Source organism: Penicillium taxi (assembly GCF_028828555.1).
Source record: "Penicillium taxi strain IBT 34144 chromosome Unknown utg000003l_segment0_segment0, whole genome shotgun sequence".
In the NCBI taxonomy this organism is placed as follows: Eukaryota; Fungi; Ascomycota; class Eurotiomycetes; order Eurotiales; family Aspergillaceae; genus Penicillium; species Penicillium taxi.
The window spans coordinates 1,570,795-1,597,806 of record NW_026643205.1 but is presented as its reverse complement, the minus strand read 5'-3'; the positions used below and the strand labels follow the sequence as shown (position 1 = coordinate 1,597,806).

The window sequence follows — 27,012 nt, the reverse complement described above, 5'->3', positions numbered from 1 at the left end:
CCGCTACTTAAAAACGTCAGCGGTGCAGTATTGACGCAACCCACTGATGGCAAATTCAAACGTGATTCGGCCTTAAACTAGCAAATTCCCTAGCACATGCCGTACATCTCCACCAAAAGGCTAAAAATTTCTTGATATCCTGAGATAAAGAGAGGGGAAGTTGAACTAACCCTGAGTATACATATTGTGGACCGAAAGTAAATGATAACGATGTTAAATGCGACCATTGCGTAATCAGTAAACAAGGACTATAAATATGTAGGGATGAAGCCAGCTGTTTTCATAGCAAGATACAGATCTCTACATCTAGGTAATCTCATTTAGCGATGGCCTCTGAAATTTCAAAAGATGGCAGTGTCGCAACCCATGTGAAAGAACCTAGTCAGATCGACAATCCACTCAAGGTGCTTGACCAGTTTGCAGACGAAAGTTTCAAGCTATTGTCAAAGATACAAGTATCAGATCCAACGCCGGAAGAAGCAAGAGCGATACGGAATAAATGCTTATGGCGAATCCTACCGTTTCTGTGTATAGGTTATCATTTGATGTACATTGACAAGCAAACGGTATGTTAGCCCTGGAGATAACCATTCCAAGGTTCGAAGTTTTAATGGAAGTTTTTTCCGTTTCTGATCATTAAGCCATTAGCTGGGAAGTTCTGCGATTTTAGGGATTATGGATGATGCCCATTTGAATTCCAACCAATACAACTGGCTGTCTTCAATTTTCTACTTCGGCTATCTTCTTGCGGAATGGCCCCAGAACTGGGCCTTACAAAGGTTTCCTGTTGCAAAATGGCTATCCGGTAATCTGATAATATGGTAAGAACTCAGCTCACATCTCTCAACCCACTCGATAATGGCTGATGGTCGCGAAGGGGCTGTATCACTCTCTTGCATGCACCATGCCATAATTTTGCCTCCTTGTTTGTGGTTCGGTTTTTTCTCGGTCTGGCAGAAGCTTCGATTATTCCGGCATTTTTGCTCTCTATGTCTATGTTCTTCACGTATGACGAGCAGGCAGTTATGATGCCGATTATGTGGTCAATCGGCAACGCAAGCCCTATCACCTCTGGTCTCCTTTCATACGGTGTCTTGTGGATTAAGACGGGAGATTTCTCGCCCTGGAAATGGCTTATGAGTGAGTTATTTATCGATATCTTGTGTGCTTTCACTAACATCCATCTTCTAGTCATCACTGGTATTCTAACACTCATCTTCGGTGTGTTGGTTTGGCTTCTCTTTCCTGATAGCCCAATCCATGCCAAATTTTTGACCCACGAAGAGCGTGCAAAAGCAATATTGAGAATCAAGGGAAACCATGCCGGAATTGAACAGAAGATGTTCAAAAAATACCAGTCGGTCTTTGCTCCAACATTTGAATAATGAAAAAACATCTGATCAAAGAAATTAGATTCATCGAGGCTATTCAAGATCCAAAGACTTGGTTATTCTTCTTACACGCATTTTCCCAAGAAATGGCAAATGGAATGACAAACCAATACTCATTGATTATAAAATCATTTGGGTTTACAGTTCTCCAAACGACTTTGCTTGGTTGTGTCAGTGGGTTAATTTCGTTCTTTTCTCTCGGAAGTGCTGCAGTCATTCTGTACAATACTAAGGTAAAATTCCCACGCTGAAATACTTGGAAGCTTATGAGTTGACCCCTTATCCTCAGAATTGCCGAGCTTGGATATCCCTCATTGCATACATTCCCGGTGCATTATCCAGTATATTACTTTTAGGTGAGTCTCCTGGGACTATAGGTTCGAAGTATTCCGACATTAATACATCACAGCTTTGCCTTGGTCAAATCGTTGGGGTCTGATATCAGGTATTTGGGTAAGATCCACAACCGGAATCCCATATGCTGTGGTAATGATCTGGGCGGCCAATGCATCTGCGGGTCACACAAAAAAGACCACTGTAATTGCATTATATCATATTGGCTACGGACTGGGCAATATCATCTCCCCACAGCTTTTCAGACCCCAGTGGAAGGTTAGTCTTTCAAGCTGCGTACATTTTTCTCATCGAGCTAACACTCTGTTTAGCCTCGCTACAAGCCAACTTGGATCATTCTTCTTGTGGTAGGTTCGAATAGTCTCACTCTCTCACTATCTTGCTGACCCTTTCCAGGTCGCTGTGATTCTACCATCAATAACTATCATCATTCTGAGGATCTATCTGAGCTCAGAGAACAAGCGTCGGGATAAGCTTGAAGCCACCAACCAAATCACTACCGATGGGGTTGTGGAAACTACCGACTCTGACGGAGGTAAGGTGGCCCGTATTGTGGATTCCACTCAGATGGACTTGACAGATAGGGAGAATTTGACATTGTAAGTTGAAGTCTCCGGTAAAATGAAGCTGGTATGACATTGATCAACATTGACTTGCCAATAGCCGATACGTACTTTGAAGATATCCATATTATATCAAATAGATTGGAGCCAAGGCCAACGATCTGGGGCGGTTAACTATTAATGGCACATCCATGGATTTTATCTGGAGATTTGCCTGTTCCGAGGATCCACCTTCTCACCCCATATCCTCTCCTACTACTCTGCACCCCTTGTTATAGAGGGCTGCGCGTTCAGCAAGCCTTGCTGATCGGCGGGGGCCGATTGATTGCTACTGATCCTTAGCATGGATCTCTCTAGATTACACCATGATAAATCTACATCTAGATACATCATCCACGGGTAAGTAATAAGAATAACAGATAGGATTCCGCCTAGACATACCCAAATAATTGTCCAATTTAGATATAATATACCACACGATTTATAGCCTTTAGATTGTTGGATGACGAGAAGAGTCCCCGATAGAGCAAAATCAACCTCCCAAATCTGGCCATGTTCATCGAGAGATGCAATAGTTCCCAAGGCTGCCGAGGATACTAGGGAAGTTGAAATACTGATCAACTCTGACATTCCCTCTGTTCTCTGCTCGAAGTATTATTATTATGGTCTATTTTAATATGCTTCAAAAGATGTAGACACTGTAGCTAGACTCATCTTGAAAGGGAGGTAGATCCGAATCTGGATGCTGGATCTTGCCTTTTTCTCGATTCCTATGCGAAAGAAGCTTGTCATGTCCCAAGTGTTTGGTGTGCTCTAAGCCATTCTTTGCATAGCTAGTTGAACTAGTTGGTGCACCTTCTATCCACACTGATAGATATCGAGAAACCCATAAGTACTAGCTAGTGATATATCGTCTTTAAGTGGACCAGCCTCATCAAATTTACTTTTGCTCTCCATATAACTGTTTTCCGTTAGTTTGTTTTCGTTGCTTTTTGTTCCATAATAAATCTGTAGATATTGGCCTGATTCTTTGGATGTAATTGAAGGATATTTGCCATATTATGAGGATCGCGTTCTTAGCCTCTAGGTCCCGGCGGAGATAGCTTCATGATCAAGCATGATCAAGGGGAATGATCTTCTGGTGATCGCTCCTCTGGAAATATTCAAGGTGTTGTCGAACTGACTCTTATGATGCTCCTTGCTTTATATAGACCGCTTTTTGCACAATATCAAGTGGCTAAACTCAAGTGCTATGACCAGTTTCATAATAGCTGAGAGAAATACGCCCAGATTGATCGACCTGGGGTGTTGACCTCTGGAGTTTTGAGGAGAAATTGACCATCAATACTGTTTCCAAGCTTGTATCAACTAAGTGCAGAAATTTAGTAAATTTATTTAGTTAAATAACTACTGAACAGCTAAGCTTACTAATGAGGGCAACAGCGGAGTATCGTGGCGGCGTACATTTAAATACATAAGGGAAAATATGTTTTCGGACACCGCCCGCATTTTGACGCGTTTTGTCGCATAGGCCTATACCCACCTTTTTGAATTATATTTCTTGTACTAACAATGGCTCCTTTTGGCACATAAATTAGTGGAAACCGCGGTAAAAAGCAAGAACTTTCTACTGATAAACGCGCTGGAATCATCTCTAGCCTTGAAAATGGTGTATCGCCAACCAAACTCGCTGCTATTTATGGCTGTACCCGCAGCACAATCTACTACACTCGTGACCGCTACGAAACCACAAAAACCCTTGAATCGCGCCCTAGAAGTGAACGCCCTCCTATATATAGCGAAGCCGCTAAACGCTGGATCTATTTGAAAGCGCGCCGTCATCCATTTTGGAGTTATAGGCGACTTGCAGCAAACACCTCTTTTAATCCCTCTCGACCTACTTTACGGAAAATTCTTAGAGGTTACGGTCTTCCAAAACGACGCCGAAAGAACAAGACGCCGAAAGAACAAGATTCCTCTTAGCCCTCGCCTTGCGAAAGACTGACTCAAATTCGCTCAAAAATGGCGTCAGGATGTGGATTGGAAGAAATGGATCTTTTCGGACGAATGTTCTGTTCAGAGAACGTCTAACTCTGATATCCAGTGGGCATGGATGTTCAGATCTAAGACTTGTTTAAGTCAATTTGTTAATCCTAAAGTCCATGTGAAGGATATTTCGCAGATGGTATGGGCGTGTATATGGATTGGTGGTCGTTCAAAGTTAGTGGTTATGGAGCGCGATTCTAGGTCTAAAGGTAAAGGATTTACTAGCATATCCTATATCAAAGCCCTAGAAAAGGGCCTTCTACCACACTATGAGGATGATGATATATTTCAGCAGGATAATGCTAAAATCCATACATCAAAGGAAGCAAGAAGGTGGTTTCGACGTTGGAGGATTCGTCTTGAAAAATGGCCTGCACGATCGCCTGATATGAGCCCAATCGAACCATGTTGGTATCTTCTAAAGTGTAAATTAAGAAAGCTACACCCCGAATTAGTCGAAATGGGCCAAACTGCAGCTGATTGGACCTATTTTAAGGCCTGTATTTGCGAAGCTTGGGATGCCATTCCATAGGCTACAATCGACAGCTTAATTAGGGCTATGCCGCGCAGATTAGCTGCTGTACGTAAAGTCAGGGGGTATTATACTAAATACTGAATACAAACCTATTCTCCTGTAATTTACATATTTGAATATATAGATTATATAGCTATATCTATAATAATGGTAGAGATATCAGTGGTTGAAGTAATTATATATATTTGGGGTGGGCGGGACTAAATCCCGACTGTCCGAAAACTTATTTTCCATAACGTATGATTCTATGACTCATGCCGTCCTCTCCAGGACTTTCCTTCTTTCTGGAAGTTCCTACATTCCCTATAAACATCACAATGCTGTACAGGTGATCCATATTTGTCCATATTTATCCCACTTCTCTCCATTCCAAGGCCTTTGAAAGGAAATTTGAAATGTCCTGTAACGCAGATAGTATCCCATGGGATCTACTCACTTCACACCTTCGCTGGGCGCCAGGAAAGGCCACACAGCAAATTCGCGACCTGGGACCCCCCGAACTCCCTGGCAAACTCAAGGAATCTGAAGGTTGCGGGTGTGGTGTCACTAACTTACACCCAATCCTTGATTGGCGAGAAACCCCTGAACAGAATGAATTCACCAACGCCTTTGCAGAAGCAGTGACGGAGGCCTCGAAAAAGAAACGTACCCAGTATCCAAACAAGTACAGTATTCCAAGTCCAGATGATATTATCATTAGTGAGAAACTTGTTAAAGAGATTGAATCACATATGGCTGGATTGTATGACGGGTTCCGCGCCGATCAAGATGACCCATTGGGACAATGGCCACCTATCCCGTTCCAGCAAAGGACTGTATTTGCGTTTTTGCACCCTCGGGATGGCGGTGATACCTGTTTCAATTTCTATGAGCACAATCAAATTGGATTTCCTAATTTGGAGATTGTCAAGATGCTACTGATGCTTGGTGAATTGGATCCTATTCTTCGAGCGTGCGCTCATCCAGACCAGGGATTATCGGGTTGGTATGATTGTGCTTGGTGTAATTGTGCCGTAAATAGTGCCATTGAATCCCCTATTCAGAATATACTACTGACAGGATTTCTTAGCCATATACTCTCGGATGGAGCGAGGTCCAGAGAAGGGCATTATTAGCTTACATTGGGCTTAACGTTGCTCTTCGCTTTCCAGAAATGTGGGACACAACAGCTGGTAAAACCGATGAAACTGACTATCGCCATACTGGTTTCTATCAATGTACCCTTCAGAACTGCACTAGATCTGTCTGTTTCTGTTCTTCTATGGCTACATCTTATCCTCATCAAAAGTTCTTTGGTATTCCTGACAAACACTTCTCTGAAAGTGGCAATGTTAGCATAGATGAGAACCACTGGCTATGTCGCACGGATATGTTCAATAAATCCGGCAGTTCTAGATTGCATTCCCACGTCGGAATACTTTTATTCGACGAGTTCCTCAACTTGGAACATGCACTTCCCGAAAATACACCTTATTCATATCAGCCTGAGACATCTGATGTTATATTTGTAAAGCAAGTGCTCAGGTCTTATCTTCCCTTGGAACTTGTGCTTGACATAATGGATTTAGCCGATTATAAAGTCAAGATCCGGCATGATCCCCTACATCCTGCCAACAGAACCGAGTTGAAAAAGTATCTCGATCTCTGCTGGCAACTCGTCATTGGATGTGACATATTGAACAATGAACTAGGGATGGAACCAATTGACTGGCAAGGGCTTGTTCTCCAGGAAGTGGTACATCTTTTTTACAATTCGTTCCATCCGAGGTGGAAAGAAGAGTACGCTTTTGGGACAAAATGCACAAATAGTCAGCTGTAGAGCTAGCCACATAGCTGCCCAGGTGAATTCTAGAATGTGAAGTCCTTTACTTACCCATTATTCATGAGGGTGGGGTGCACTGTATCATATTTAGATCATGGTCTATGGGGAAATGGCGAGGGTATTCCGTGAGATTTTCTGGAGTGCATCTTATTCAAAATACTAGTGCGAATTTCAAGTCCCAAGGTCTATCTCAACCCTCAAGTGACTTGGAATATTCACTGATATAGGGCCAATTCTATGGACCGAGTTTTACCTACTACCCGACTTGAAAATTTTGAAACTGGAATCAAGAACGTATGTCACGTATATAGAATAAAACCTATATAAGTATCAGACGCCGCAGAAATCAATAAAAAAAATGAACATGTACGTGGTGACTATCCACAAGGTAAAAAAAAGAAGACAAAGAGAAATAGCGATGAAAATGGCAAAAAGCAACAAATGCCACCATATGTCTATCCGTTTTGTCTTGCACGCGTTCTCAGCCCCAGTCGCTCTAAGCCAGCCGCAGTGATGGGGCTGATAACTGTTCATAAGAGGGCCAGGGCCAAGAACAAGAAGGGGAGAAACGCCTTAAGTCATCAAGCAGAAACTCCCAAACCCCCAAACCCCAAATCCATGCTCAAGACAAAATGAACTCCGAGTGGAAAGGGAACAGGAAAAAGGAAAACAAGGAAACTAAAACGCCAAAAGCCGAGGGACAATGCAGAGGACGATGGAAACACCCACAATGCTCGGAAGGAATACTGATGGAGAGACCAAAACGTTATATCCCCTCCAACAACTCATCTTCCCCCTCTATCCCTCCTAGCATTGATGATGATGGCTTTCGCCCGGCACCGTATACCAGTTCCATCAGTTTGGCTTTTTGTCGCTCGCGTACTGAGCGCAGGTAGTCGTATGTGCCCTCTAGTCCGCGGATTTGCCCGTCGATCACAGCTTCGACGGGACCGAGCATACGGCCTGTAGCGGAACTGCCGGACCCGACTACACTACCGTCCACGCCCATGAAGCTGACAGAGTCGTTTCTACGCACGAGCGGGCTGACTAGTTTGCGTCGTAGAGTCTCCAGGTTGACTTTTAGCGTTAGTAGACGGCCGCGGTGGTCGACTAGGAGGTGTTTGTTGGCCACGGTACGGCTGCGGACGTTCGCGAGAAGTCGTTTGTTCTTCTCATACTTGCGGACCGCTGCTGCGTCTGGGCCGAGTACGCGGGTCCAGAGAGAGCTGAGCATTTCACCTTCTGCACGTTCTTGGGCGTCGGATTCACGCACGACTGTGCGTTGCAGATTTAGGAATTGGCGATCAATGGATTCAAAGAGCGCAAAGAGGGCGGTTGAGTGGGATAGTTCGCTGTTGATAGACTCTTCTAGCACCGCGAGGAACTCTGTAAAGGTGCGTGTGAGAGTGGAGCGTGTGCGCTGAGCGGAGGTTGGGCCGAAGACAGCGATGACGACGTGTCCCAGGGTCGTGGTGGTTGCGGATGCTACCCCGCCGTCGGAGACATCTCCTGTACGCTCGAGAGCCCCGATACGAGAGAGCATATTGTGTACGTTGTCGAAAACGATGGTGGGTAATGTGCTTGGAGGCTGGGCTGAAAGTGTTTCCAATTCACGCTTGGCCCAATCCATGACAATCAAGATAGAGTCTATGTCGGAGTCCACGTTGGCAAAGAAGCGTGTCAACTCCAAGGATAGCGACTTTAAAGAGTCGGAAAGCTCGTCTAGCTGGCGTACGATGATTGGCGCACTGGTCATGTTTGTACCGCGTACTGACTCGCTCAGATCCCACACGGCGACTCCGGTTTCCTGGAGGGTCCCGATCTGCTGGACACCATTCTCCGAGTAGTAGATTAGCGGTTCAAAAGAGCGCGCAAAGCTGGATAATTTCACCAGGTCTGGAATAGATTGCGGCAGACCAGGCATGAACAAGGCGCGCATAAACGCAAGTGATACTAAGAAAACCACGACGGAGAGGGTTGTATTCGACTTGGAGCTCGTCATGCGGTCAAACTTGCTGCGCAAGTAGCCATATATAGCAGCGATGGGTTCGCGGTGCTGAACTTCAGCGCGCACCGCAAAACGGATGTCTTAAGCCATGCACAAGAACAAGTTAGTGCTTTCCGTGTCTGTGCATGAAAAATTGGGGATTATACCCCCCAGGTCAGACAGTGCATACAGTTACTCAGATTCTCCGCTCCAAAGCCCAACCCGTCATTGTCATCCTCGGGGCTGTGACGCGCCACGCCCGGCCTCTGCGGACCTGGACTGGGGGATCGTCCGGTCTGTGGGGTGATTGCACCGATGGGCAAGGGGATATTTGCCGCGGTGGTGATGTCGGAATCAGTATTTGATCTATGTTTGGTGGGTCCGTGTGGGCCTGGACCCTCGAGCGCATCCTCATACTGTGGGCTTGGCTCGCGCGATTGCGATGGCGATACAGTCAGTCCCACCGTTGGTTTCAGCTCTAGGCGTTCTGTATGGAGGTTGGTATCTCGGCGCAAATAGGGTTGATGCCGGTACCAACCGCTACCTTGGACGTAATCATGCTGGCGCAAACCAGGCGGCGACCAACATTCGGCTACAGTAGGGTCGTCTATCTCACCGTCCGACTCTTCAGATCGAAACCCCGAGTGCTGAGATGGCAGCCCAAAGAGAGGGGAGCGATGCGCATTGCTGTTGTTCTCAAAGTCTTCGAGCGAGGCCTCCAACGACGGATGGTCGTCGAAGACATTGTCTAGCTCATCCAACATGATGGACGGCGTCTTCGGATTTTGGCGCTGCAGGTCGAGGTTTGTCGCAGGCGATGCAGCGCAGAGCAAGGCCGTGCGATCGCTGATACTTTGTTGAATTCAAAACTGGGGAGGGGTTCAAGGGATGGTTAGTTCGAGCGCCTCAGGGCAACTTGAAGTGCACTTTGAGTTGATACAATGGAAAATAGATTAGAGAGAAAGAAGAGGCCGATAAGCAATCGACCCCGCGCCACCTTGCGATGCGACAGGATGCGATGCGACAGAGAAGGGGGGGGGTAAAAGTACTGAAGTAGTACTGGAAATAGCGGGAGTATATTGCGAATGACTGCAGAGATTGGCTGAAGTTATGAGACAATATAAATGGAGATTCAAACACAGAATAAGGCTAATAAGACCATGCAAGTATCCAAGTTGCAGGAGATTGTGGGAACAGGAAAGCCTTGTCGAGCAATGCGAAGGGAACTCCTCACTAAAAGAGGCTGGGCCAATCACTCCGAGTCATGTGGTTAAATATGGAGTATGGGGAGGAAGTAGTGGCAAGTATTCAGGTGTATTCAGATGTAACTTATAGTACTTATCTGTAGTGTCGGTACTATCTGTGCCTTGAAGGTGGCAAAATAGGGAGAGAGTAACTTATTCGGTACCTAGAGTGTACCAGACAATACCTGATCGTACCTGATTGTACCTGATTGCACCAGAAGTACCTCCCCCGGATGCCTGACCGCCACTGTCGCCCAATGGATTTCCTTTCTCTCTGAAACGTTGATCACCGACTCCATTTTACATTCTTACCCCCTGCGCTGATCATCTTACTTACCTTCTGTCCCCTCAAGAGTACCTGCATCAATATTGCATTACGTAGAATCTTGTGAAGAGCAGAGATATAGCACATCTATTGTTGGATCAACGTAATCTCGAATAATATTACATGCTCTCCGTCCATCGGATGCCTTGATATTAGCCCACGGCTCCGTAACCAAAACCAAAAATTAATTTATCTTCAGGACGGTGAGAGAGAGAGAGTACAGAGCGAAATGCCGCGGGGGAATAAAAAAAGAGAAATCAGGTCATTTAAGCGGTAGACTCCTTGAGGTAGCTGTGGAGGGTGTTTGTTAGCTTTGTATTCGTTGTGATATGAACATATACGTACGTGATGAGGTCGTTGCGTTCCTTGGCCTTCTTGAGACCACCGAAAGCCATCTTGGTGCCGGGAATGAACTTCTTGGGGTTCTCGAGGTAATCGAACTAGAGGATATTAGCAAGGATTCAAATCCGAGAAACTGAAAACGACTCACCAGAGACTTCTCGTCCCAGTGGACAGCGGCGTTCTTGTTGGCATCGGTGTAGGCGTAACCGTCAACCTGACCGGACTGGCGGCCGAAAAGACCGTGGAGCTTAGGGCCGACCTTGTTGGCACCGGCGGCGTCAACAGTGTGGCATTGAGCGCAGCGAGTCTGGAAGAGCTTAGCGCCGTTCTTGGCGTCGCCTGGTTTGATTGAAATGTTAGCGACCTAGACGTGAATTGGAGATTTGGCCTTTTCGGCCGCTGCTTAGACTAATGCGAGTTCCTTCTCCCTCATACCAATGATATGCCTGAGGGAGATTAAACCGACTTTGGTCGCGATGAGAGGTACACCGGGGTGCGACTCTTGTTGAATTCTGGTCCTGCGCGTGGAGCAAGAGGCGGGAAGGTAGGAACAGAGCGCAACCAAGTCGACAGCACAGCAGCGCGACAATTGGACCGGCGCACTGTTCATATCAACAGATTCGTAGAATTGGTAATCTGGAAACGACCTAAACTGACTGAAGAGTGGTAGACTCCCATTCAATTCCCTCCCATCTCATCGGCGATGTCCGGACCAGGACCAGAATTTCCCCCTAGGAAAAAGTGGTGGAATGACTTACCCTCAGAGAAAGTAGCAGGTGCTTTGCCCATTTTGAAGAAAGAAAGTCAAGGAAAGAATTAACTATACAAGAGGTGAGATTTGGGGGAAGAAAGGAAATAAAGATTTTCAGAGTTATTTGTAGTCCGTTGGCTCCCGTGATTACTCAATCCACCAATCACAATTGGCTTAATTCATCACTGCGGGCACAACCGGGTTTAGTATTCTTCTACATACACAGTATGTTTGTTTGTATTTCAGATAGTATTATTCTATCTGTAAATTCTTGTATGATCTCCTATAGACTACCATCTCTATATCAAATATTCAAATATTCAGGTATTGACCTCTTGGACTTCCCTTTTCTCCTCAATTCCCTCCCCCAACAAGCACAGTATAAATCCCCTTAAACCCTATGATATCATTACCAAACTTGAAACCGGATTATCTGGCTCTTCAAGCCAGGAATAACTCAGTATTATCAAGGCTGGTTATGCTCTTTTTCCAAGAGAAAAAAAACTTAATGTCTCTATGCCTATAATGTATATGAATGCTGTCGTAGCTCATTAGCTCATATCACCCTGCTCTTGGGTTTGTTCCTTCTCCTCGGGTATCAAATACACGCAATATCATTCGCTCGCCACATCTCCGCTTAGACCAGATTTGAGGCAACTTCTAGTGGATCTTGCTCAATCCGTGTGGATTCGGGATTTAGTCGGTGCTTTTTATATGCAGCATCCGTCGACTCCGTAAATCATCGTGCTAATGGAAAGTGAATTGACAAAGAAGTAAAGAAATTAAAGAAAAGAAAAGAAAGCAAAAAAAAACTGTTCGATTCATGAATTCATCAAGATATCTTCAATCCAAGAAGACCCGGCCCAGTGGAAGAAGTTAAAAATCTCCATCATGCCATATTCCAAATCACGTGCCGTAAACCCCACGTGACTAGACTCCACGTGACTAGAACCCCTTCGGGAAAAACACAAGAACCGCCAGAGCCTCAATTGATATTGATATCAAAGCTACCAGCAAACTAGAACGGCAAAGCTTAAGCTAAGCTTAAGCCACCAATCTCAACTCAAAAATGTCAATCCCCCGCTTCCTCCTCCCCCGAGGTCTCCCAAGCGCCCAATCTCTACGGACCCTGCAACGGAAACAAAAAGTCTCTATCGCCGGACGACGCTGCTTCTCCGCAACCAGCCCCGCAAACGCAAAGGCTAAAAAGCCGGCGAGCAGCAAGCCTCGCGTCCTTGAAAAGCCCGATAAATTCCGCCCGCCTTCTCATCCGCAGCGCATTGTTGCTCCTAGGCGCACGGCGGCTGGTCAGCCTGTTAACTATGGAGCTCCGCTGACGAAGGCGGCGCGTACGGCGCAGGATAAAAAGCAGTATCCTAACATGTTTCCGCCTGAAGGAACTGTTATGTTTAAGTTTTTGACTAGTCGGTGGATTCACGTTTGGATTTCGTTGGTAAGATCTATCATTTCTCCGCTCTTAATTCTAATTTACCGGAGACTGGTATTTTGTCTGGATACGTATTGATCGGTTTATTCTTAGGGTATTCTCACAAGTTTGGCTACATTTACCTTCACCACAAACTTCAAGGCTTCTTCGCCATTCGCTCACCTGCTCCCACCATGGTCGGCGCTCTTCACTTCGCCGTTCGATACTATTTCCAAGGCTTTCCAGGTTTATCGCATGGATGTGCAGCATAACTCTATGCTTGTGCGTGAGCAGCGACAGGGTCGTGTTCAGGATGCTGAGAAGCGGAGGCAGTATCGCGTTGCGCATGGTATGGAGGAGGCGGCTGAGGCTGATAAGGCCGCCGTTGATACCCACTCGCCTGTTGCTGTTGATGAGGGTTTGAAGAAAGGGGAGTATGTTGATTGGGAGGGGAATAGGAAGCCTGTTAAGAAGTGGTTGGGGATTTGGTAGATACTCTCTTCCTCGGATCCACCTTAAAATAGAGTTGTCTGATATTCTCCCCGCAGTGTAGGGGATTGAAACATATCGGGATATCAGGTCAATGGGTCAGTGTAGGATAGGAGATTGTATAGATAGGTGCTACGATATACTGAAAGCTAAAATTATGATCATGAATTCGCCTCTCATTAAAGAAATGGTATCTCATACAATTGAACATAAACATCTTGTCAAACACCTAGTCAACCTGCACACCCTCTAATCCCTCCAGCACCTCCTCACCAACACCACCCTTCTTCAAGACCGTCTTTACTAAATCAGAGATAACACTGCGCTTAACGCCGCCTCGTCGAGGGCGCCACACACCAGGAATCTCCTGCTCTCCTGTAACAGGGTTAAGCATAGGAATATCCTCGACAGCAGGAGTAGGAGGGCCAGTACCAAGCAGAGTCACATTCGCAGAATTTGGCATACCAGGCTGGGTAAGACGGGATGGAGGATCAATAGTGCGGAGCGAAAGTAGCTTCAGACCGTTTGTATCGCTGTCGCGCGTGATTGATATAGCGAGCACTGCGTCTGCGACTGCGATTTCCTCGCGGGTAGGATCGAAGATGACGTTCTCACCGACAGAAATCACGAGGAGGGTCACCGGTGGTCGGGCATGTGATTGGACGGATCTTGTCAGAGTTGACGAAGCTCTCTGGTACAGATACTCAGCAGCAGCCCAGTCGTCGTCGAAAAAAGGATCTTCTTCGCCTTTGGACTTGAGTTTTGGCAGTTTGGTTGATAGCAGAGCGAGATGTGTGGTGAGAGAGAGGAGGGGAAGAGGATATGACAAGGGTTGCGAAAGAAGAAGGACCTATATAAGTTAGTTTCTTATCGTTGTTTCAAGTCCGTGACGTTTTCGATCTTACATCAATATACAACCGCCAATGCCACCCTTTATTAATGACCAGTCGACCCTTCAAACCACCAGACATATCACTTTTATCAGCAGCCGAACCAGTCACAGATCCAACAAGCGCCTCGCGCATCATCTCAGACAGGAAAACAGGCAGGGCATCGTCATCTCGGAACCCAGGAATCTCAATAGACATCTGCACCCACGATCCCTGGCCGGACAATGCAGCAGAGCCACCCTCACTGTTAGGACCCTCTTGCTGTGATGTACCCCGCGTCTCGAGTGTGTCTATCGAGTGGACAGTCTTCTCCACCTCAGCCTTGACGCCGACAATAGCCTGTGTACCATCTGCAAAACCAATGCGCGCGCTACCATTTGTTCCGGGCAGAATGTTAGACTCGGCGCTTAGAGGACGGAATTGTGTTGGTGAGCGGCCGTCTGGGCGAATCGGGCTTTTGGGAAGAGAGAGGGACGTATACAGGTAGGAGAGCTCAGCTGGGGATAGCTGTGGGGTTTGTGAAGCTGATGAAGCCTGGCGTTGTGCTGACATTGTGAGGTTTGAGGTTACTCAATATTTGATAGAGTGACAAAGGTGATAAAGTTCGAAGGTTGATGCGGGCAGGTTCAGAAGTCGCTGATCACCTGCAGATGATTGTGGGAGTATGATTGGGTGTTGAAAGGAAATAATGGCAGGATACTATTTCATGTAATGTGAAAAGTGGGCGACAGTCCAAAAATTGAAGCTGGCAGGATGTCAAGTACCGAATGAAAAAAAGTTCGCGAGCGCATGCTTAATCGGGAAATCTTGAGGTCCCGGATCATTATTTTTCCGCTAGTCAGGTATACTAGACTATGTGCTGATATTGCTCTAGTTTCAAGGACGAAGACAAAAGAGAAGATATTAATCTGAGATTCTGAAAGTATTATGCATGTCAAGTATGTATGTAGTGGGCAGATTGCCTCAAATAGCTAAATTACAAGGGATATCATAGTCTGGAGTCCAGTCAGTTCAGATCAAGAGATAGAACATGATGTTCATCCAATGGGATCATAAAATATTCAAGGAAAGGACAGAGGATAGGGAGCGGGAGCGGGAGTGACAGGATGGCATAAGCCGAACAATGTACAATGTATGAGGACGAGCATATCAACAAAAGAAATGAAGGGAACCATATTCTTCGGAAATGGTTATTTGGGGGATAAGAGATGATGCAAGTGGGAGTGAATGAGTTGGTACGCTATCGCGGCTTGCGCGTGGTATCAAATGAAGATTGGAAGTTGAAATGTTCGTGCAAACGCCTTTCCATAACGCAAAATGCTCAAGGGAAAGGATTCCAGTGATATCCGAGAAAAACAGGTTGCGAGGCCGGATCCATCTATAAAAGGCCTATAGGGGTATGAATGTAAGAAAGAAAAAAGAAAAGAAAAAGAAAAAAGGAAACCCTCCGCAGAGCAACCGATGCTCATGCATATAATCAAAATGGCCAGGCCTGAAGAACAGGAAAGGAAAAAAAAAAAAAAAAAAAAAAAAGAAGCCCAGGAGCCATACGCCAAACTCGATTTATTGCAGATTTTGTTGTTCCTCTGATGGAGAAAAAGTTGGTGTAGAATGTGTAGAGTGATCGAGATGAGTAGGGAAATGGCTTTAGATGAAGTTGGATCCGGGTGTGTAGTATTGAGGGGAAGTCTTGTTAGACTTCCTTTCAGACTCTTCGTATGGAGGGGTCAGCCATTGACGGTTTGAGTGGGAGTGCGCGTCCTTGGAACCGTTGTGCTTGACAGGTGTCTCAAAGTATCCGTCCTTGCCCGTTGGGGAAGGAGTAGGATACGGGCTTGGCATGGCACGCGAGTGGTCATGGCTCGTGATGGGAGATTGAGCAGCGAGTGACTGTGCCAATGCCAGACGTTTCGCAGCCTTGTTAGCAGAATTCAACTCTTCATCAAGGAGCTCGTCTTCCTCCTCGGGTGTCTCGTAGCGGTGGATTGGATGACTAGTTATCTGGTTGGAGCGTCGAGTACGGCTAGAGATAGGACCCTGGGGCATTGATTGCCGCTTTGTGGCATGGCTATCAGCAGAGTTCAGGTTCACGGGAACGTTGCTAAGAGTCGACGAGTCCAGCGTGTATTTGACACTCGAGAGAGCTTTGTCAAGCTCATTCAAATCGGCTTGAGGCTTGGGCTCTAAGCTGGCCCCATCGAGAGCCACCGAGGACCGGTTGGACCAGGGGATGCATCCAGCGTTGGCTTCAACGTCATCGGATGATGTATGGGCCTGGTTGCGTCCTGACAGTCTGCGAGCGCGCTTGCGAAGGTGCGAGAAAAAGCTTTCCTTGGAGGTGGGAGTCAAGTTTCCAGAGCCATTGAGGATCCGCTCGGCCTCAGTCCGGTGGACATCTTGATAGTGGTTTCCATTTGAGTTCACGGAGAGTTGACGGCCGATCTTCTTGCTGGCCTTGGCGGCATCAGATTCAGAGAGCCTTGATGAGTCGATGTGTGCTACAATGGCATTTGCTTGAGCAGTGACAGAGTTTGAGAGAGGAGAGACAGGGCGGATAGAAGGGAGAATTGGCATAGGGGCACCGCTAGCCCAGGTGGCCCGCTTCGTGTGGGCTGGCCGAGCCTTGGCCTGCTGATTCTCGGGAACATTGTTGTATGAGATGACTGGGGGCTGTCTAGTGGAGGTGGAGATGTCGCTATCAATGGTAGGGGCGGGGCTGTCGCTGCGTCCAATAAGGGATCTGCGGAACCAAGAAGACTTCGTCGACAGTGTGGGAGAGTCAATGGGGGAAAGAGTGTTGGTCTTGAAGCTACGATCGGAGAGCTTGCGACCAAGCAGTCTCGAGGAAGTCGAGGACTTGGGACGCATGGGATCCAGAGCGTCAGCAAAGTATTCGTGGTTCAAAGCTTGGGTTGATGTTGGTCGGTTCTTGGGATCCCACATCAGACACCACGTCACGAACTCGCTCAGAGCGGCCGGCCATTGAGGCTGTCTGAGAACGGAATCCATTGAGTGTGGTGCCATCTTGGGGAAGGTGAAGCCCAGCTTGTGGGCCAAGCGAGATCCATCACGCCATTCACCACCGCCAATCCTGGCACCAGATTTGCTGTACCAGTTTCCAGGACTACCCATAATCTCGCAAACACGCCAAACCTGATCAACTTCGTTGCCTCCGGGGAATAGGGGCTTTAGGGTGGCAATCTCCACGGCCATAGCACCAACAGCCCACATGTCAACCGGGGCTGAGTACTCTCCGGCACGCAGAAGGACCTCTGGTGCTCGGTACCAACGGGTTGAAACGTAAGTAGTGTAGGGCGACTTGGAATGTGTCTCTCGGGCGAGACCAAAGTCGGCGATCTTCACTGTGTATGTTGGAGGGGTTGAAGGAGGGGTGACCATGTTAGAATAGCGACTAAAGGCAGAGTCGTTAGGGGCAGAAGTCGATACCAGAATGTTCTCTGGCTTGATGTCACGGTGGAAGAAGTGATGGGCATGGATATGGTCCAATCCTGACAAAATCTGATATAGGATACTCTTCACGTGTCGGCCTTCGAAGTACTTGTGATCGCGGGATTTCATCAATTGGTAGAGGTTGCCGTCCATATATTCCATGCAAATGTGCAGTCGGTGAGTGAGAGGGTCGAGGAAGATGTCGAGAGCTGGGACCAGGTGGGGATGGTTTGGTAGAGTACGGAGGAAGATAACCTCGCGTAGTTCTAGACAAGGGGCTAATGACTCGAAGGTCTTCTTCATAGTCTTAATGGCAACCATGGTCCCTCGGCGGGCAATGTGAGAGCCTGCTGTCCGTACACGAGCCACCGCAACACTACCGAAACTACCATCACCGACCTCCTTCATCACTTGGAATCGTTCCTCTAGAACGACCATTGATGTATTGGTCGTCCCTCGGGAGGGACAATCATATGTGATAGTCATTGTGCAGTCTCCGATCTGCCTGCAGATGAAGTGTAATCTTATGAGCCAGTCAGCATCAAAATGAGGATCGATAAAAATATGACATCGGGTGTTCACACATACTAGGTAAAACGAAGACAGCGAGTATATATCGAAGTAGCGGTATATAATATTGGAAAGTGGTAATAAGTCAATTGGAAGTGACACTCATCATCCGAAATATTTTATGTCGAGCAAGGAAGCTTGATTTCCATTTATCGGGAAAGTAAGGAGTGACGGTGTTGTTGGATTGAGGGGGGGGAAAGAGGGGAGTAAAAAGGTGGAGGGCAAAGGACGGTCTGGAAGCCACGGGCACGATGTAATAAAAAGGAATTTGAGCCAGCCCAGAATAGGAGAAGACCCGTTTGTAGTGGGAGGCGATCGGAGGCCGAGGGAAGAGGAAGCCCCTGATGCGCTGACAGCTAGAAGCTTTCCAGACTGGATCCGTGGAGACAAAATTAAATCACGTTAGGGCAGTGCAGATCAGTCCACCTTATTTTTGGTGTTTATTGAGAAATGAGTTCCTAGGTGGAAATGGAATGAGAAGAAGATTTGAATGAGAAAGGATATATATGAGAATAGAAGAGAGGCCATTATGCCACGAGGGAGGGGCTTGTAGTTATTTGGAAAGTTGAAATCAGTAATTGTAGTGTTATAAAATACATATAAAATACATACTAAGCAGACTAATAACGGGGTTTACTCCCGTTCTGAACCAATGGCACGTATTGTGTGGGACGGAGACTTCCGTTCCTGGTTCCATACACGTATTTCGGTCATTTCAGTGCGTTTCTTTTTGTTTTTTTTTGTTTTTTCTGTTTTTGTTTCTGTTTCTTTTATTTTATTTTTTCTTTTATTTTATTTTTATTTTATGTTTTTTGCGTTTAATTTTTATGCTTTTTTTTTTTCCCTCTCTCTTTTTTTAACTAACACATACGTAATTATGTCCATATTTCCAAGCTTTTGCCTCCTTGCTAGTACTTAGTAGTTATCAAGTCTAAGACCTGTTCGCTTGTCACTTCAATTATTAATTATATTCTAATAATAAATTACTGTGTCTTATTATGCAGAGACAGGGTATATCATAGTTCTAGTCATTGAAGAGGTTGGGCACCTGGTGTGTTCTCTCGCCTTAGGGCAACCACTGGCCCGGAAGCCCCAAGGACTCCAGGATGGGTACGGGGGGTTGGGCCGCTGTAATTTACTCTCCAGGGTCTCTGCAGTGTGAATCTCCCGTTAATAACCTACTACATATACGTACTTTTGACCTATTGCATCTCAAATGTGATTGATATTTTGAAATCTTAGGTACGTACTGAATCTGATCTGAATCTGTCATCTATCATCTCCTATGTATCATCTCTGAAGTAAACATTATACCACTACGTTTCATGCCAAAGTACTATGTACTATGTACTATGTAATATGTACTATGTACTCACCTGCTAGACCACTACTATGTACACATGACCTCTTAGGCAAGGAGATTCCTTCCCGTCATCATGTCAACTACTATGTCATGTCCTACATCGGAATCGGCGGCAATATACGGAGTAGAGAACATCAGTTTTTAATTCTTAATTCCTAATTCTTGATCCTGTTGATTTGATCTTGTTGACCGGGCACCGCCTGTCGCCACCAAATCTATGTACGGAGTACATCCTTTTTATTTACTTTTTAGATGAATCTCCGAGTTGCCCGAGATACTGTGTACATAGTACATGCATCTATACAATAGCTCCAGACTAAATCAGGTTCGCATTGAAAAGATAAACAGAAGAAGCCAAAAGAGATCAAGCTCATATTTAGTAACTAGTAAACCCGTATTGCCCCTTATTTTTTGCTTTTGTTTTGGTAGATTAAAGAGGAGTACACTCTGTACTCCGCAGTAATATCAAAAATACCTCGATTATTACATGCAGTGTGCAGTGGAACACATCTCATCTGTCAAGATTGGCAACGAACCCTTGGGGCGACCGTTTGACCTTTGCATCTTCCCTTCATGTCTCATCTCTTCAGAATTGACACCTCTCTTTCATCTTGTCAACTTTTGATATCGCCCCCAAATGTCAGTTGCCTTTTAATTTCGTCTTTCATTTGATCCTCGGGATGTACTTCTGTGTATTTATTCCCCCCCCTTTTTTCAGATCTCCTGCAGTGCAAGTCGCATTTGGTGGACCAAGGGCCGTACCGACTGTACCAGACAATTACCCGGCAGTGGGACCTGATCCAATCGACTGAAAGACTACGACTAAGTAGGAAAAGCTTGGGCACTAAGACGAACGACGCGTTGAAAAACAAAACAAGTGGAGCAGGTGCACCGCGTATCCATAGCCAATCCAGAGATTCAAGGCATTTCTCTACTTTGCGGTGTGTGGCTCGACACCGCACTCTGGTGGAGTCGATACTCCGCACAACGCTCGAACATCCAAAAATCAATGGCCAGGTCTGGAAGTATTATGGAGTCTACCTGAAATAATGCTATTGGATGGTTCATCTCTCATTGAGTTCGTTCTATTTGAATAAATCAAGAGACAAAGTGGACACTTGAATCTAATTTCAAGGTCAACACAAAGGCGAAAACAATTTTGTCCATTTTGCACCAACCCTCTTGTTAACTCCACCGGATCTTACTATCGTCTTAGTGGCCAGTCGACTCGGGGGAAGACGGATTCTCCACCATTGTGGACACCATCCCACGTACCCGGCCACTGCGATGCGCAGGGGGGATCAACCTTCCCTTGCCACCGGCATAACTGTTGTAGGCTTAGGATTGCACCGCTGCCAAAGTCCCGGGAGACGCCGGCATATTCCTTCAACCTTCTAGAAAGCCATCCTGAATAACTTGTCCTGTTCACACCGACTATTCTTCCATTCCAACAAGATAAGTAGTACACAGTAGCGTCCCCTCCCAAGCCTCCAACGACAAAATACCATTTCCAAGATTCCTAATCCCTTGAGAATATACTTCCGTTTGATCATGAGTAGTAATAAGCTCGGTCACATACCCTTTTTGATATAGCTACAAATCTCCAGGGGCTTGCCTTTCTGCCCCTCTCTACTATTCAAATTAGCTCTGAGGATCCTTCCCAGTTGAGATACCACTAGCTCAACGCACGACTTGGAGACTAGGGCTAGTGTTGGATATAACTCCGTTGTCAGCACTTCAATCTGACCCACAACCCAACGCCGAACACGTTATTGAGCCATCGATCCTTTTTCCACCTCTACACTAATCCTTACACTAACCACAACGTCCCGTACTTAGTAGGTGACAATAACATCGAGATGGCATATCTGAATGTCTACCAGCCCCTCCATTAATCGATCGTCATCCATCGTCCCGTCCAATCCCATTCAACGGTTCCATTGGCCTAGTGCCCGGGAATCCTGGATCAGAGAGAATCACCAAGAGAACCCTCAAAGCAGAAGCCCTGTTCTTATGGTCCCACTATCCCGGAAATAACTTATATAATTCGACGCTTCTGCGTTTATGGAAGGTCATAACCCTACGGCAGCTTTTATTGAAACCTTCTATGGAGACACTTTTCTGAATGAGTGCTTTGCTGACGATCCTGACAGAGGAGGGCGCTAGCAGATATGACAGGAGGCGGGATAGAGACGGCATCGACTCTGACATTGACATTAATCTAACTAGACTAATCCCTAAAAGTTTTTAATTTCTGATGAGATTGCGTACACTGCAGTCTTTTCCTAAATTGGTGAGCTAACTTTGGAAGTTTGTTTTTTTTTTTTTTTTTTGGCACATTCCCACGTTTCAATCTTAGATTCACTGAATATTCTAGAATATCGCCATTCCATCCCTGGATGATCGGGAAGCCAGTCATTCCTTGGTGGGTACCACTGATATTTGGAATTTTGTCCGTGTTTCAACCTCGCTAAGGTTTGCACGGCGCATCGGATAAATTAATGTATAAATAACTTAGGACGATTTTCAGCATCGCGGAAATGAGCCCAAGCTTTTTGTTTTGGGATCTGATATTGGCAGGTATCATTTGATTGTGAAGTAGCATTATTTATGGATCATGCAAATCTATGATTTTACTTGATGGCGCCTCTAGGTATTCCTCGGCGAGGTGGTTTCATCTCGGTCTTTTCGGATGAGGTTTCAGCACGTTCTCCTGGCACCTCGAGGTTTTTAGCCCTAACTTCATCTAGGTGAACGTCTCGCTTTACCCCTTTTTCAACATCTCGGTTACCCGAATCTTGAACCCCTTTCGTTGCAATGTTACCTAATGTCTTCGTATGGATGCTCAACAATGTGAGCTGTTTAGATGGAGCTTCGTTTAGGTAGCCCAGGAGACCACAGCCATAGATTCCCAGCTACACCGACCTCGGAAGCTAACAAAGATTTAGAAGAACAAATGGTTGGATAATTATCTCTTTCGGACCTTCTTTCAGTGTTCTAAATGATTATTTCCACACACCTAGGCATCAGTTGCCCTATTTTGGATTTTGCGAAGAGCTCAGAGTCCTAAGTAGTCCACAGGTGTTTATCCAATGTTTCTCTCCCAGGGGTTTTCTACGTAGGTATTCTGTTCGAAGCCCTCAAATTGCATGTTCAGCTTATGTTTCACCTTACTTCCAGGGTCTACTCTAACTTTCAGCTCCAGTGATAACAAGAATACCCAACATTTTGAATCTCATTTCCAGGGTATGTGACTTAGGAATGAGGTATAAATTTATATTTTTGAATAAAACAGGCTTATGTTATAATTTTCTGATGACACATTCAAATGATGATACTTAAAATTACACATAGAAAGAGAAGTAATTAACTTTAATACAGATATATCATCAAGAGAGAGGAGAGAGAGAGTATTTGTCGAATAGGTTTCTTCAAGGTCCTTTATCAATTGACCACGATACTCCTCAAATATGCATCAATTCATCGAGTGTAAGAACGGAAGAAAAAGGGAGCTGCTTACCAGTGTATATCCACATCTCTCGGAATGCTTCAGACTCAATCATGGTAAATGTGATATTCCCTCTTACTCTGCATTGGATAAAACATTTCCACATATTCGTAGTTGGATTCTTTCTTTTGGAATCCTTTACAACATAATCACAGTGGACACAGATAACCCGGTAATCTGGCGTAGGCTTTCCATCGTAATTACATATCTCTTCTAGAAGTATGGCTCTCGTGAATCGACCCCAGAGTTCTGTGTTGAGCACCTTGGGACGCTTTTTGCTTACTTGATCTTGTAGAATCGGAGTAAAAATCGGTAAAGAAAGAATAGATGCAGAAGCTAAGTTACTACCTATAAGTGAAATTATCGGACCAGAAGGTTAGCTAGCTGATTCGTCTAGACAAATAGAATCATCTTGCGAATGGTGTCGGGGTCTTTTACAATTTAGAGATTCAGTAATCCGATCACTGGGTGTCAGAACGATGGTTTGACTAGTCTTACTGTTGCATATGAATCTACTTTGTAAATGTATCGTTGCGAGTTGTAAGAGGTGTGTCATTCAATCTTGTCCTCGCTGTAACTAAATAGATGAAACTCACTAGATTCACTTCATGTCGCTGGACCAACAGCATCGTAACCATTCTCATTGGTCCTGTGCCCCACTTTGGTCTGGTGGTATCGACACTAGGACTTCATCATCACTTCCGCCATTAAAGCGGAGATAGTTCCATTCCTGTTGCGCCCAGCCCAGTTCACCTAAACCTCCTCACCAGTGTGACATCTTACACAATTGCCCATCCTTCATCAATGGACTTATCCAGATGAGCTGTCACACAAAGCAAGCCATCGGACTGATGAAAAAAAACCCACCCACTTCACCCGTGTCGCAATCCACTATAGGAGTACCGCACACACCATCTGCCATTGGTCCGCTCATGACACTGAAGATGGCATGGATTATTTCAATTCGCCAATCTTTGTGTTCAAAGAGTGAGTGACCCGGAGGTCGCTTAGGCTTACGTATTTGTGCGGCTCTTACCATCATGGCCACCAGTCCTAAACTCATGCCATCAATCTCGCCCCAAGATCCTCCTACGATTTGATTTCTTTTCAAAAACGTAGAGAGTGTTTGAGCTTGAAAGTAGGACTCGTTGGAACATAATTGGACAATATCAGGAGCGAAGCTCACAAGTGCTATATCTAGCTCAGGGCGTCTGTTGCGGTCAAAGATATGTCCCACTATATCTCCTCCTACCCGGAGATGGTATACAGTTCCTTGCAGAAAGACATGATTGGCAACAGTAAGGAATTCTTTACCATTGGCATTCCGCACTTTCAAGCCTGTGGTTGAAGCTGTATAGATGGACTCCGCGCCTGCTGTAGAAGCTGCATATATTTACTCCACTCGACATCCCGGTGTCAATAGTGAATTGCTCAGGTAATTGGTATCATCTTGAGGAAGGAAGGCTTTTTTTGGATCTATGATACTCCGACAGACATAATCTTTCATCGAATGGTAAAAGGGTTCAATACAATGGTGGTAAAAGGTGCCCCGGCCCGCGACTACTCCTGGTAGAGAATGGTGCTCGTAAAAGCGACCATCTGTTGCACCAAGTTCGATGACTGTATGATTGGGCATGTGTAAAATTCCAGTCACGGAAGCGAGCGGCTCGAAAGCCTCCAAAATTTCAATGTTTTGGGCCTTTGACGGGAATGCCATTCGAGACCATCTCAGCGAGGGACAAGCCTTTGATCTTGGGTCAACGTATGAATTTGTGGGCCCTGGATCTCTTCGCACTATTCCAACTGGGGTAACAAAAACTAGCATGCAGCCAATTGTGAGCGGAACAGGTTGCGGTGGGTGATCTGTTTGGTATGAGATGAACCAGGAGAAATGAATTTCTCCATCTCCATATCTTTTTGTGTATCCAGTCCTCCTCGCCCTTGATTGGAAGGCGAAACTTTCGTCCTTCAGGGTCCCACAAGGTAAATGGGGCATCGTCATGCATGTGGCGAGCACCCCATCCTCCAGAGTTTTGGAATCCCTTGGAAAGTGGATGAGAATAAGCACGGCCGCCTGGCGGGGCTCGCCAAGGATTGGGTTGAAACCCCACCATGTCAATGTACATGTTTACATAGGGTAAACATTGCAGGCGCTGGACATCCGGCGACCGCCGGATCAGAATGGTGGAGGCCATTTTCAGAAATTCAGAAGAGAAAGAGAGGAAGTAAAAAGTGGATCCTACTAGACTACATTAGACTCGAACAAACAGCTTATTGGCCAACTCTAAATTGTGGGGCTTTCTTGTTGGAACAAGGTCTTTATACCTAGCCCTGAAGGTAGAAGAAGAGATGCTTATCAAATTCTGGGCAGGCACTACAGTTCAGGCTCCAAGTTTACCAGATCGAAGTGAATTGTAGCTTTGGAGGCTCAGTACTATATTCCAACCTCTAGAAGTTTCAACTCAGGTGGTAGTGCAACAAATATCGATATCAAGGCTGCAAGTATTCGAATGTGGGTAAGGCGGCTTCTTAACTTTTCAAGATTTAAGGTAAAATTAAAAGCTTGAATACCTATCCTAGGCACTTGTAGCTGTCAATATCCTGCAGTGAAGGTATCAAAGATACACAATGGTATTCGAAATATTCCAACTAGAGAAAAGAAGGAAGAGGAATAGGGCAGGCTGAAGATCCTCTTCTCCCCCCCGCTTTCCGTCTAACCGTTTTCATAGCTCCACACAGTCAGCTTCCAGAGTTTGGAACTTGTAAGGTTCATGTATACCAAGGTTCCTTAAATCCATTTTACCGACTAGAAAATAAATTCATTCGAAGCCTCTAAGGCTAGGTAGAATGGTATATCACCATACATACAGGTACGAGAAACTAGGTAAATAAAAATAAACATTGCAATGGACCTCGGCTATAGGAGACTTCCCCTCAGCGCTTTCCAACCTTGGACCAAATTAATGCCCAACCTAAAGCTAAAATAACATTCAAATCAGAATACATTTATGTAGTCATGAAAGAGCCAGGGGCCATAAACTAGTTTCTCAGATAGGATTATTTCATGGTTAAAGTAGGATTACTGGGACAGTATAGGAATAGAGTCATAAGGAGGTCATATTTTTTTCATGAAAAGAAGCCTTTGCATTCGCATGAAGGCACAGGGAAAACAGACTTGGATGTCTGATAAAAACCTGAGCCAAGACCACAAATGTTACCTATGTACTATGTACCGAGTGGATCCAATGCTTAGATGAAGCCCTGAGTGGAAGTTAAAAACCATCAAAAGTAAATGAATTAGAATGACTTACGGGGAGGAATCCAGAGGCCTTGCAAACCAAGCTGACTCCTTGACCAAGGGAGGCAAGAGCACCACCACGGTTGTACTTGCCGGCCTGCTCCTCGAGGCAGCTCCAGAAAGAACAGCCAGCCTTGGAGTTAGCGTTGCCAAGGTTGAACTGGTCAAGAAGACCGTTGACACATCCGTGCCAAGCCTGCTCCTCAGCGGGAGAGTACTTGTTCTGCTGCTGAGTGGGCTGGTAATACTGTCCATATTGAGCGGGAGCGGGCTGCTGGCCGTACTGTCCGTATTGAGCAGGAGCGGGCTGCTGGCCATACTATCCATTCTGGTAGGACTGAGCAGAGGCAGCGGTGGCCAGGATGGCAAGGGCGGCGAATGAGAACTTCATTTTGGCTGTTCTAACAAATCCGAGTCAGTTTGATCCTGAAGTAAAGCTGGAAGGAAAGAGCATACTTTGGTAGGTAGCTGAGGAAGCTTAGAAAAGCGTTTTTGAGATGAGTGAAGAGTGAAGATGAGGTTGATGAAGGATGAATTAGCTAGGTCAATGAATACCTATTTATAAGATTTCCTAGATCTCCCAGCTAGTTCAGAATTATACAAGAAAGAGTTAATAGAGAGAATTGGACTCCCAAATAAAGAGAGTACCATGTCGATC

The 27,012-nt window shown here is 45.7% G+C and overlaps 9 protein-coding genes across 9 annotated transcripts; 3 read left to right on the top strand and 6 right to left on the bottom strand.

Moving 5' to 3' along the window:
* Positions 1–326: 326 nt before the first annotated feature.
* N7495_004057 (uncharacterized protein) lies at positions 327–2,348 on the top strand (the record flags this gene model as incomplete). The annotated part of the gene is made up of 9 exons (XM_057206708.1): positions 327–566; positions 649–821; positions 878–1,140; positions 1,192–1,357; positions 1,414–1,624; positions 1,681–1,747; positions 1,801–2,003; positions 2,057–2,092; positions 2,142–2,348. 9 exons carry the CDS (start codon positions 327–329, stop codon positions 2,346–2,348), a joined length of 1,566 nt encoding a protein of 521 aa, XP_057064388.1.
* A 2,936-nt stretch (positions 2,349–5,284) lies between these two features.
* On the top strand, positions 5,285–6,708 carry N7495_004056 (uncharacterized protein; the record flags this gene model as incomplete). Its single annotated transcript, XM_057206707.1, has 2 exons — positions 5,285–5,870; positions 6,005–6,708. 2 exons carry the CDS (start codon positions 5,285–5,287, stop codon positions 6,706–6,708), a joined length of 1,290 nt encoding a protein of 429 aa, XP_057064387.1.
* Positions 6,709–7,477: 769 nt separating this feature from the next.
* On the bottom strand, positions 7,478–9,462 carry N7495_004055 (uncharacterized protein; the record flags this gene model as incomplete). Its single annotated transcript, XM_057206706.1, has 2 exons — positions 7,478–8,799; positions 8,889–9,462. 2 exons carry the CDS (start codon positions 9,460–9,462, stop codon positions 7,478–7,480), a joined length of 1,896 nt encoding a protein of 631 aa, XP_057064386.1.
* A 1,071-nt stretch (positions 9,463–10,533) lies between these two features.
* Positions 10,534–11,398, bottom strand: N7495_004054 (cytochrome c-like domain-containing protein; the record flags this gene model as incomplete). Its single annotated transcript, XM_057206705.1, has 4 exons — positions 10,534–10,558; positions 10,613–10,707; positions 10,758–10,948; positions 11,368–11,398. The coding sequence occupies 4 exons, from the start codon at positions 11,396–11,398 to the stop codon at positions 10,534–10,536; spliced, it is 342 nt and encodes a 113-aa protein (XP_057064385.1).
* Positions 11,399–12,429: 1,031 nt separating this feature from the next.
* N7495_004053 (uncharacterized protein) lies at positions 12,430–13,278 on the top strand (the record flags this gene model as incomplete). Its single annotated transcript, XM_057206704.1, has 2 exons — positions 12,430–12,813; positions 12,901–13,278. 2 exons carry the CDS (start codon positions 12,430–12,432, stop codon positions 13,276–13,278), a joined length of 762 nt encoding a protein of 253 aa, XP_057064384.1.
* Positions 13,279–13,504: 226 nt separating this feature from the next.
* Positions 13,505–14,717, bottom strand: N7495_004052 (exosome non-catalytic core subunit RRP42; the record flags this gene model as incomplete). Its single annotated transcript, XM_057206703.1, has 2 exons — positions 13,505–14,125; positions 14,181–14,717. The coding sequence occupies 2 exons, from the start codon at positions 14,715–14,717 to the stop codon at positions 13,505–13,507; spliced, it is 1,158 nt and encodes a 385-aa protein (XP_057064383.1).
* Positions 14,718–15,812: 1,095 nt separating this feature from the next.
* Positions 15,813–18,101, bottom strand: N7495_004051 (serine/threonine-protein kinase; the record flags this gene model as incomplete). The annotated part of the gene is made up of 1 exon (XM_057206702.1): positions 15,813–18,101. The coding sequence occupies one exon, from the start codon at positions 18,099–18,101 to the stop codon at positions 15,813–15,815; it is 2,289 nt and encodes a 762-aa protein (XP_057064382.1).
* Positions 18,102–23,882: 5,781 nt separating this feature from the next.
* N7495_004050 (uncharacterized protein) lies at positions 23,883–25,058 on the bottom strand (the record flags this gene model as incomplete). The annotated part of the gene is made up of 2 exons (XM_057206701.1): positions 23,883–24,427; positions 24,548–25,058. 2 exons carry the CDS (start codon positions 25,056–25,058, stop codon positions 23,883–23,885), a joined length of 1,056 nt encoding a protein of 351 aa, XP_057064381.1.
* A 1,247-nt stretch (positions 25,059–26,305) lies between these two features.
* N7495_004049 (uncharacterized protein) lies at positions 26,306–26,745 on the bottom strand (the record flags this gene model as incomplete). Its single annotated transcript, XM_057206700.1, has 3 exons — positions 26,306–26,317; positions 26,368–26,637; positions 26,698–26,745. 3 exons carry the CDS (start codon positions 26,743–26,745, stop codon positions 26,306–26,308), a joined length of 330 nt encoding a protein of 109 aa, XP_057064380.1.
* Between the last annotated feature and the right edge of the window lie 267 nt (positions 26,746–27,012).